General features: G+C 44.0%; 1 protein-coding gene across 6 annotated transcripts; it reads right to left on the bottom strand.

The window, feature by feature from the left end:
• Window positions 1-288: 288 nt before the first annotated feature.
• On the bottom strand, window positions 289-10925 carry GJB6 (gap junction protein beta 6). 6 transcript variants are annotated; one of them, XM_034664955.1, is made up of 4 exons: window positions 10669-10925; window positions 8047-8200; window positions 7826-7923; window positions 289-1828 (listed from the first exon to the last, which is right to left on the bottom strand). In XM_034664955.1, exon 4 carries the CDS (start codon window positions 1811-1813, stop codon window positions 1028-1030), a length of 786 nt encoding a protein of 261 aa, XP_034520846.1. In that variant the 5' UTR covers window positions 1814-1828; window positions 7826-7923; window positions 8047-8200; window positions 10669-10925; the 3' UTR covers window positions 289-1027. The 6 variants fall into 6 exon arrangements, with proteins under 6 accessions (XP_034520846.1, XP_034520844.1, XP_034520845.1 ...); XM_034664953.1 differs by having other exon boundaries at window positions 8033-8200; XM_034664954.1 differs by lacking the exon at window positions 7826-7923.
• Between the last annotated feature and the right edge of the window lie 924 nt (window positions 10926-11849).

Consider the following 11849-nt stretch of genomic DNA (forward strand, 5'->3'; position numbering starts at 1 on the left):
CTGAGAGCTGCATCTGACTTCCTCAGCCTCCTCTCTATCAGGGCTGAACTAACCAAGAGGACATTTTCTGTGTCCTAAAGCAGCCAAATCCTCTCCAAGCTAAGGACTGGGTGGGCTGCTAAGCTCAGCTTCTGCTCATTTGATGTGAGGATGCAAGAGTCAGGGTTGAACTCCCAGGAAACTCCACCCATGCAACCAGCAGCCTGCCCAGCCAAAGTAACCCAACCAACTCATCATACCACATGAGGGATGACCATATGGAGGCCCAGACTGAACAGAAACCCATAATGCAGATGAAGGCATAGCGATGGGGCTAATCTTTATTGAGGTGAGCGCATTCATGTCAGCTGTTCACAATGATTGCAAATTGCCTAGTTTTAAAAAGCTTCCTACTTCCATACAGCTCTGTCTACATTCAGGAAGCAATAAAAATATATTGTACAATGAACAATTTCCACCTTAAGAGTATCATGATAGTTCATAAATTTGTCAATAGATAATGCAAAACTCTATTTACAACAAGATAGGCTCTTTGTAAGTTCAAAATTTAGATACTCATGGCATAATTCTAAAACTAACATCATATGTTTTCCCAGATAAGAAAGACCAGTCATTATAAAAATACTTTATATAAATTCAAAGTCAGAACTAAAACATTCAACCCTATAAAAATATCTTTTACTAATCAAAGTATCGATTTCTACATAAATGTTCTTCATCAACAACAGCTACACACTTAAATTTTCAGGAAATACCTAGTATGTCAGACAGTCTACTTAAACATGTTAAATTTACTTCAAGGTACAGTTGTAATCCTGTCTTAGTTTTCAGAGATGGACCACATATTTGATTATGTTGCATATTAATGGAACAATTATTCTACAAAAAGTTAACTCAAGTCTATGTATTATGAAAGCATTTTTAAAGACAAAGTCTTCAGCCTACGGAAGGGATTTTTATGTGGGCGTTGCCTTCAGGAGAAGGCACCACTTTTGTTATGAGTCAGTTACCCAGAGCTTTGAAATGTTTAACTTGGAAAGCCTGTGATGGCATTTTGACCACTATCTGAAATCAGCTCATTCATTTCATTTTGCTTACTCTCTTTTAGGGCGTGATTGGGATGATTTCTTTGTGTTTGCATTCTTTTTGATCGCCTAAAACATACTTTCAGCAGCAGGTAACACAACTCGGCCACATTAAGCAGCATGCAAATCACAGACGCAGAAATCATAAAAATGGTAAACACGGTTTTCTCAGTAGGTCTAGAGATAAAGCAGTCGACCAAGTTGGGGCAAGGGTCAATCCCACATTTCAACACCCAGGGCAGGTGGTACCCATTGTAAAGGAAGTAAAACACGTACATAAAGGAGGCTTCAAAGATGATTCGGAAAAAGATACTGCTGGTGTATGTCCACCACAGGGACCCCTCTATTCGAACCTTCTGCTTTTTAATGTCTTCTAAGTCTTTGAATTCATTTCTTTTCTCTCCTCGCCTAAATTTGCGGGCAGCCTCGTGTCTGTAGTAGGCGACATGCATCGCTACCAGCAGGGCTGGGGTGGAGACAAAGATGAGTTGCAGGGCCCACAGCCGGATGTGGGACACAGGAAAAAAGTGGTCATAGCACACATTTTTGCACCCTGGTTGCAGAGTGTTGCAGACAAAATCTTCCTGTTCATCACCCCACACTTCCTGAGCAGCCACTACAAGAATCATGACACGGAAAATGAAGATGACGGTGATCCATACCTTCCCGATGCTGGTGGAGTGCTTGTTTACACCCCCGATGAAAGTGTGTAGGGTACCCCAGTCCATTGTGTTGGCTTATTCCTAAACAGACAAAAATTAGCAAAGGTTGATTGATGGAATGTTCCTTTGATTTTATAAAATAGCATAGTTATGTTATATACCAAAGCAAATTTCGCTTTAAGTATGCTGTGAGGGGCTCTTGGGTTAAGTGGTTAAGCGTCTGCCTTCAACTGAGGTCATGATCCCGGGGTCCTGGGATCGAGCCCCGCACTGGGCTGCCTGCTCAGGGGGGAGTTTGCCTCTCCCTCTGCCCTTCCCCCCCACCCGTGCTCCTCCTCTCTTTCTCTCAAATAAATAAATAAAATCTTTTAAAAAACATGCTGTGATATGTTATAACTTCAACCTCCTAGGTTGCTAGTAGGTTTTCTGGTAGGGCATGCCCACTCTAAGAACATTGGAACATTTTTGAACCAGAAATAACTGTTGGGGGTTTTAGATTATCTTGATTCAAATGAATTCAGATTATATATTAGGTTGCTGTTTGACATTAGTCCAGGAACAAACAAATTCATTTCCCAATTTCCTTTTAACCACCATGCGTGTAAGTACTGCATCAGTTTCGTTTTGCTCAAGGGATCACAGAGGTTCCACAATAGATCTTATTCACTAAATGGCTTATCAAAGAGAAAAAGAAAATCATTGGAATGACATGTGGTGTCCCCAGAAGACTAGGAAGGGGAAGAGACCCCAATACTTACTAGTTTATACAATATATTTATGTTTATTTCTAGTTTGAATAACACCATTTCCTGAAATCATGTGTTCTTAGGAGGCCTAATATCACACACTACTGAAAGTTCCTCTTCTGAAAGAGAATTACAAGCTTTTACAAAAAGCTCTCACTCACTCTCCATGGTAACCAGGGCTGGAGCTAGCTTTCCCTTCCCAGTCACAGGCACCAAGAGCCACGTATGAAAGGAACCAGCAATGCAGAGCCCCTCCCTCTTAATGCGCTGATTTAGCATCCTGACAGAAAATATTCTTGACTTCCACAGGAACTTTTGCTACAATTCAAACAGTTGCCTTCTTACCCTACATTGCCACAGAAGACTAGAGAATTAATCAGCATTTGGATAAAAAAAAAAAAAGGAACTCTGAGAATCTTTTGAAAGTGAAGACCTTCTTTTCAGAAAAACAGACTTACACAAATTATCAAATGTTTTAGAGGATGAGGGAGCCGCCAAATTCCTCTCATCAATCTGTTTTAGGGAGACCTTCCTGTATTTGACTGCACACTGGGGTCAGGCTTCTCCTCAGGCTGACCCCCAACCTCCCTGGCCCCATGTCCTGCCCATAGCTCTGCCCCCTGTGCAACACATTTGTTGCTCATCGAGACAACTGGGTAAGTGGAGGCAACCTCAGCTCCTTCAGGAGTGCTCAGCACTGAGTCTTTGGATGAAGTGCTAATGTGTGTCCCAGAAGCAAGACCCTTTGTTGATGCTATAAAGTCAGCCAGTCCTGCATTATGAAAAGCAGACCTCCACTTTATTTGGCTTTCTGAGAAACTCATCTTTGGCCCTGGTTTGGTTTTTAGACACCACCTTTTTCTCAGAAAGACATAGGCCCAAGGGAAAATGCCACCATCCACATTATAGGTGTATGTGGATTCCTCCTCTGTCTGAACCGTGCAGTGGAAGTAGGGGGAACATGCTGTGGAGGGGGTGGGGGGGGGCACAAGCCAGGGCATAGCTAGAAATTTCTACATCATTAGTTTCTCTCCCTGCCTTCTTCTCTTGCCAAAGCATATGGAGCCCAATTATAGGAAAACCCTTCCCTGTCACTACATTGCCAAGCCAAGTAAATAACAATCATGAAGACTTCCATAACATTTATTGAATGTCTGCTGTATATAGATGTTAGCTATTTCATCTTTGCATCCCAAGGCACAGTCTAGTTCCCAGCACTGAGTAGGCTCTGAACAGAGCGGCAGAGCAGATGAGGGATGCAGGGAGATCATGGCTAGAGGCACAGGGGAGAGCTTCTAGAGATGCATTCCCATCCTATGAAACTGAAGGTGTTAGATCACAATGATGCAAGGAGGGAGCACGTAACATCTTAACAAGAAAAAAATGGGGAGGAGACAATGTGACTGCACTTCAGCACCTGTATTTTCACTTGATTAATGGAGTTACCAGAAGACAGGATAATTACAGTGATCATGGAATTTCACAGATGCTTATTCTTTCCTTGAATAATCTGTAAGAAGGAGTCAAAAAGCAGCACTTAATAAACCAGCACATTCAGACTTTTCAGGGCTCCCAGATGCTGCAGGCCGGCTCCAAAGCAAAGGAGGCAGGGCTGAGAATAAGGAACTGGAGAAATAGTTTTGAAGGATTTAGTGCATATTGGCCTATTCCAACTCCACTGGCCAGAGAGAAGTAAAGGAATTCGAAATGTTTATAGATCTTAAAACTTGTCCAAATGCCACGGACTATGAAAAGTTTTAACACAGAATATGATAAGAACATTTGAGTTCTTAAGTCTAAACTAAAATTGAGCCAAAAGCTTACATTGTGGCAGAAATGGGAAAATGCAAATTATAGTTTTAACTTAGCCTAGACTTTAGAGAAACATATTAATTTTTTCAATGAAAATGAAAAGACAGGTGGAATTCCACAGCTGAAGACTTGAAAAGGGGTGTTGGCAAGGGGGCGGGGCAGACAAGAACTCTTTTTTTTTTAGGTTCACTAAATTTATTTTAAAAATTATGAAACGTTTCTTACAAAAGAGCATTACATTCTGCACACTGCTCTGAATAGATGCCAGGGACAAATGGACTATTGTTTCTTTTCCTCCCTGTCCCACCCCCCAAAATGTTACAGTGACCACAAAGCAAAGTGTTCACAATAATTACATGGGGGGAATTTTTTTCTTTTAAACCACCAATGAACAAAAATTAAAATTCACTCACTCTACTGCTGTTTCAAAATTTCAATATTAGTTTTTGCACGCCCTTCCCCCCCTCAACCCTGTTTGTAAGAACTAAAACATTACATCTGTTGAACAGCAAAGATTTCACTACACCTCACAAGAACTCTTAAGTGTGTCATACAGTTCTGAGGGAGTCAGCTAAGGGAGGGAGAAACTTCCAGTAGCACTGAGGAGCTCAGATTTTTAAGCAACAATAAGATGGAAGACAATTCAGATCACCACACACAAGTGGAGGGGCCCAGACTTGCAACAACAATGTCAAAAAATTTAATCACTAATTGAGCCCCCAAAAAAGTAAAATAAAAAATATGAAAAAGAAAGAAAAATAAGATACTTGAGCCAAAAGAAAAGAAAGGGGTGGGCACAATAGAGCACAAGGCATAATTTTACCTGATAACAGAGAAAAGACAGAAACTCTTCCCCTACTTTATAAAAGAGAAACTATTTAAAAAATTATTTCCAAAAGCATGATACAAGAGAGGTGTAGAGCTAGTGTCTACCTTCTGAGAAAGAGATTTTCATATCCACAGTAAATGCATTTTTGATTTTAAAAACTCATCTTGGGGGGGGCACCTGGGTGGCAATAATAGGTTAAGTGACCGACTCTTGGTTTTGGCTCAGGCCTCATCTCAGGGTTGTGAGATTGAGCTCAGAGTAGAGTCTTCTTGAGTTTCTCTCTCCCTCTTCCTCTGCCCCCCCACCCCCTGCACTCTCTCTGTCTCTCAAATAAATAAATAAAATCTTTAAAAAATTAAAAAAAATAAAAACTCGTCTTAGATAATATGAATTATAAATTTTTAGTTTATAATGAAAATCATTATAATAAATTTTCCTAATTATTGCTAATTGTTTTCTATCCTGGAAGCATTTCAGGAGGTAGAAACACAAACATCTTGATGTTTAAACATATTTTACCCAGCTGTTCACCTAGGGATAGTCCTATTTGTTAATAAAATAATCCTATTTGTTAATAAAATGTTCTCTAATTAACCAATAAACATCCCCCATTGCAATTTGGTTTATTTGGTTTAATTTGGTTTAATTAAGTACCCAATCAGCAAGTTTTTGATTTATCAAATAAAAGTTCACATTTCCTTAAATCCTCCAGAGTGCCAAGAATTTAAACTCCTCTACAGGTAAGAAGGCTGTTTTCTCCTGAGTTCTTTATCAACAGGCTTCCTGTAACAATGGCACACCTGTGGTCACCTATACCTGCCCTTGTAGCAAGCAAACCAACCAAGGTGCAAAAGGACAACTCAGTCTGAATCAATTTGGAGAGGCTGAAGTCGTGGGAGAGGTCAGGAGGTTTTCCGCACAAGAATATAGTCCTGGCTTTCTAGAAGCAGGATCCTTAGCATCCATGCCTTAGGGCTTCTCCTTCTTAAAAAAACAGGGACAATTATCCTGGCAGTGGTCTTATTTCTTTCGGCTTTTCTGGGTGCCCAAATTGCACATTCTGAAGTTCTACCCAAGTAACAAAGCTGAACAGAAAATAATCTATTTTACAGTACTTTTGACTTCCACTAAATATCAGTAATTTCCCCTGTGCTTTTAAAGGAAGAAAAAGAGATGCGTAGGTCGCTAAGAAAAAGGAGTGATTAAGCCCAAATACAAGTGTGTGCAGCCTACTGGTCACTCAAGACAATCAGGCTAAAGACAAACCACCCGATCTGCAGTATCTTCCTGCAGGAGCAACAAAGGCCCTATTACTTCTCACGGTAGAAATGACAGGAAGCACTGCTCTCCATATTCTCCGTCACTCCCTTGCCCTAAGTGCTCTGCAGGAAAGCCATTCAGTGAAGGTGACCTCATGTTTCCTACAGTGAGAGCTTCTCTTTGGTTCTTCTGTCTAGTCCACATCATTCCTGAGGGTCTTATGTACATGGGTCCTGTGTATCGTTGTCCGTGTGCTAAGAGCAGAAGGTCAGCTTGCCTCACAACTGTTCAGAGCCAGTCAGGGAAAGGGACAGGCTTAAACTTCCTGACACTATGCTGCAGTCACCCCTAATGCCTGCCTGCCCCCAGGACACTCTTCCCGCTGGAGGAGCCCAGGAGAGGAAGGAGCTGACAGAGGGCAGAAGATTCAGCAAGTTTGAAAGGAGGACATGTGGCTGCACTTGTTCCTCCTAACTGGACCTTTCAGTGGGTTGAAGCCACTTCTGACCTGGGGAGAAGAGACTGCCCACAGGGCCCAACCTTCCCCAGCCTCTCCCTGCAAAAACATAACTCCTGGGGTAGCTTTCCATCAATATTTTGGTTGTAGAAGATTTGAAGGCTGAACGCTCTTTGAAAATTACTTTCCAAAATAACCTCATCCGTTGGAACCCTTTGCAATTAGTAAACAAAATACCTCCTTCCTTTCATACTTTAGACAGGCTGCAGCCAATGGGAGGAGCCTTTTCAATAAAAAGTAAAATATTAACTCTTTCTTTGCAAAGAGAGGTTTATCTTAACTGGTGCCTCTCTGGCTCTCTTTGAAGGAAAGAATACATCTGTCTAGCTTCCATAGTCTTGTCTCCATACAAGAATGTGGTTACACTTCGTGGCGCCTGGGTGGCTCAGTGGGTTAAGCGCCCAACTGGATTTTGGCTCAGGTCATGATCTCAGGCTCACGATCTCAGAGTCGTGAGATGGACCCCACCTCCAGCCCCTGAGTCTGCTCCATGCTGCTGAACGGGGGAGCATGCTTACGATTCTCTCTCTCTCCTCCTGCTTGTCCCCTGCTTGTGTGCTCTCTCTCTCAAAAAAAAAATGTGTTTACACTTCAAGTTACAAGGGTAAACTATCTTTGGTTTTGTGGTATATCTAATCACGGTGAATAACTCCATGTTGCATTCTTGATACTAAAGCTCCAGCCTGGAATAAGTAGCTCTAAGAATAAGTAAACCATTGATCTTACTTCTGATGATACACACAGTATTATGAAGATAGATTGTTCCTCCCTTCTACAATTCAAATAATTTAAGTAATACGATTTCTTGATTGTTTAAAACTTAAGAATTTAATCATAAGTAGTTTGTTTAACAATGCCACTTTAGTTTCACTGATGACAGAACCAAAACTAAAGCTTTAAAACCATAGTCTTACCCTGTAGCAGACACCAAGAGGTGGAAAGTGTCTTTCTAGAAAGTTCTATTTCCCTTTGGATGACCCTTTCAAAGTTAGTCATTGAATATTTGATAGACCTGAAACAGAACACATTCCTCATGATTTCCACATTAGCTTTGGATAATTGAAGACTTTTACATTGATAAAAAACAATGTCAAAGCAAAACAAGCACATCTGGGCCTTACTTCCAAGGACTCACAGCTTTTTGGCCTGGAGAAGAATTAGGCAAGTTTCCCTCCTCCTCAAGGGTTTCAGGCTTTCTTCTACACCATTTGATTGCTTAAAAGCCGATGTTGCACAGTAATGACATGACTATAAATCTTTGTGCAGTTTTAGTTCAGTGACGAGGTCACCTGTTGAGGGAAAAATCATAGATGTGGCTATATTTCTTTAACTACTTCTCACGTGTCTAGTGCATGACCTTTGTGGGTAGTTTTTCTATATCCCAGAACTGTTATGAGGAAAGTCTAGAGACTGCCAGTTTCCTGATAAAATAAAAATAAAATTTTTAGTGTAGATTCTTTTCCTTATCAAAATAATAATAATACCCAATCCCAAACCTCAAGCCCCTTCTTTGAGCAATTAAGAAAAAGAGTAAGGGAGTTTGAGAAACTGGATATACTCCTTCATCCCCCAAATCAGCAGTCTAAAAAAAAAATTCTCAAACTCTCTCTTTAATCAAGAAGAATCTATGTCTGTTGTCTCTAAAAACTCAGGTCATCCAAGTTACAATCTTATCTCTGATTTTTAAATTTAATGACTCAAAATTTCATCATCCGTCCTTTCAGAGTAACAACTAGTGATAAAATGGATTTAGGATCTATGTACTTCTTCAAAATTAACTCAGTAAAAATGAAAGAAATTTTTCTGTGTATGGAGTCCCATATAAACATGGACAATTCATAAAGTTACATGAATCCATTTAAGAAGTCAAAGAGTTAAAACATTTTCCATTAAGCAGTCTCTGTTCATTCAAGCAAGTCTTTGTCCTTTCCAAAGATTTAAGTCTAACTTGAGTTGAATGACCATGAAAATAAACAAGGAAAAAAGTGCTCCATGGACCCAGTTCCATTCTTAATGTTTCAAGCAAGTAAAACAGAAATCTTAATAAATCATAATGCCGCCATGGAAGGATTATGTCCTCATGGCCAAGAAGCTTGTGTCGAAAATTATTTTCCCATATTTTTATTCTATTTAACATTTTAACTAATGTCTACAAACCACTCATAACTCCTGGATTATTCAAATTGAATCAAAAATGCATGGTGAGGGTTTGCAAGTAAGAATTTTACTGTTACCCTACTCAATTGTTTAGTCAGAGCTTCTGCAATTCTTTTCTTTCTTAAAGCTGTTAAAATTCAGAAGATAAAAAGTAAGAAAAAGAAAATGAGGTCACTGTTACCAGTATCAGAATTGGTTTTAAAATAAAAACCCGAGTGAAGCACCTGGATTGATTAGTGTCTTCCCAGTTTGGGTCCCTCCAGGGTTGCCGATGGGGGACCCTGCATCCCCAACCCCCACCCCAGTTATGTCACAGGCTAGAGGATGTTGAAGTTCTCTCTTCATAACTTCCTTCTCCCCTCCTTGGCAGGGTTCAAACAACACCCCCAAAGACTCCGCCTGATCCAAACAACAGACAAAGCTCTCCACAGGAGCAGTTTTGAGCAGCATCCTGCAATTCTAAGGAAACTGCATTGGGGCAGGACATTTTCTTCTAGAACACTGGTTAGATTCTACTAGAACTGGGACAAGAAAATACTTCTATGGCATAGAGTTTCCTGAAGGGAAAGAACAATGATACATGGTAACATTCAGTCAGGCAGTACACTGACAGCGGGATTCCACCTAGGGGACACCACCGTCTCTGCTGGACCAGGTGTCCCTGTAGTGGCTGCAGGTCCTTACCCCCTACAAGCGTCCATAACTGCAGTCAGGCCACACTCACCTGAGGTTCAGTCCTGCTCTCCAGAAAGGGAGGCCAGCCCAGTCAAAACACCCGATGCCAGGTAACACCTGGGACTGCTCTCCCTCACTAGACAGGAAGTATCTTTTGGTGCCTCCACCTTTTAACTGACATGTGTCACCAATGACACTTAATTATTGTTGTCCAGTAATTGTCCAGTAATTGCATTATTGTCATCTGTGTTTCCCAAGTTCCTTGGACATACATCATGCACCCAAACGGGTCAGTTCTACCTGGGACTTATCCACTAGCCCGGTTGAACCGGCTTTCCTTTTCCCCAGATCCAGGCAGGACTTTGTCAGGGTGACATAAAAGCAAAGAAAATCCAAAATGCCGAAAAGGAAGTGGGGGAAAGGGGCATGGGTCCACACCCTGGCCACTGCCACACACGATGTAGTGTATTTATAAAACCTGTTGTGCAGGTCGAAGGGGGACCATCCAGGGTAAAAGCCAAACCCGTCCATCCTCGTTCTTCCGGGCGCTCAGAGGACTCCAGGCCGTGCCGGGCGGAATCTGGCTGGGGCTGCAGCAGACGCGGGAGGATGCGGATCCACAGAAGATAAGGTTGCTCTGGGCAACTCCAACCCGCGGACACCCACCCCTGCCCTCCGTCAGCGATCGGAGGGAGACTATGCCCTGCAGCCCCTGGGCCCACCTTGGAGTGGTCGCCAGCAAGGGCAAGGGCGAGAGAGGCCGCAGGCTGCCTATCTCACCTGTTCGGGGTTTTCAGGGGCAACTGCTGCGCGCGAAGGTCCGAGATGGCGCCGCGCGCCCGCCGCCTCACTCACCGCGCCCCCCAGCCCGCCGCCAGCATTCAGGGGCGCCGTCCCTGTCGCAGCGTGCCTGGCGCCCGCTTACCTGCTCCGCGGGACTGCGGCCGGGGTCTGGGGTCCGGCGGCGCGGGGCTCTCGGCGCAGAGAGGCGCCCTCCGCTGCAACCCGGCAGCAGGTCCGGCTGGGGCGCCACGGGCTCTTGGGCCGGTGCCGGGAGTGTGCAGTCGGCGCTCCCGCTCTGCTTCGGGTGCAGGCCTAGCTCCCACCTGCAGCGCCTTTTAACCGCGCCCCACCCCGCCTCTGCCCTGACGCTTCCCGGCGGGCTGCGAGACGCGCGGAGTTCCGACTCGCGCCCGCCCGGGGGCGCGGGGTTCACAGCGGGCCCTCCCTCGGTGGCGCGAAGTGCGAGGGTTAGACGCGGGGAGCGAGGGGTGTAGGACTGGCCTTCCCTGGAGGGTGCGGGGAGCTGGGGGCCCGGATTGCAGGACTGACCCTCCTTCCGGGGCGCGGAGCGCTGGGGGCTGGCCCGACCTGGTACTGAAAGGGTGGGGCGGCCCCTGTCTCTTGGCCTCTCCGGGGGCTCGCTGGCAGAGCCCGCACGCTCCGGGTGGGACACCACTTGGCCCAAAAACCGGAGTGTACTGGCCAGGCGCCTTAGGGAAAGGGACTGGGCGAGTGGGTCCGCAGCCCTTAGCGAGGCTTTACAAAGAGGTGGACTCTTTGGAATCAGTGTTAGGGACAGGTTGTGTTTTTGCCAGGACACATCCTCCTTTTTTTCTGAACATTGCCACTCTCTTATAGCCCTCCGGGTACCCGTGCACGTCCTTCTCCTAGAGAGTAGCCTGGAGGCACAGTGACTGTTGTTCTTTATTAATTAATGACCATTTAGAGGAGTTGAAGAGGTTATTTTTATTAGTTACCTCCATCCTTTGACACCTCCTCCAGTGGAAGCAGAGTGGGCCTTCCTCTAGCCTAGCGCACCACATAAGGACCCAGCTGGTGCCCTCCTTTCACAGACAGGGCTCAGAATGCCCAGGGTAGGCACAGCGGCTGATGCACGGGCTGAAATGTTGGGAGCTGTTTAGGGACCGGGCTTCACAGGTTCAAACCTGTCCTACCTCAGACAAGAGATGTATGACTTGCTTATTTTACAAAATTGGTTGGTAATTAAATGTCCGCACCTAAACCATACACTAGTTGTTGGGTCAACTTCTCTCATGCAGCAGGATTAGTGGTGGTTCCTAAGATGTCTCTTTAAGGTCCTGA

This window comes from Ailuropoda melanoleuca, chromosome 7, assembly GCF_002007445.2.
Source record: "Ailuropoda melanoleuca isolate Jingjing chromosome 7, ASM200744v2, whole genome shotgun sequence".
NCBI classification, from domain to species: Eukaryota; Metazoa; Chordata; class Mammalia; order Carnivora; family Ursidae; genus Ailuropoda; species Ailuropoda melanoleuca.

Bases quoted from the DNA above. Each gene is read 5' to 3' on its own strand.
- GJB6 (XM_034664954.1), bottom strand. From the start codon at position 1,813: ATGGACTGGGGTACCCTACACACTTTCATCGGGGGTGTAAACAAGCAC.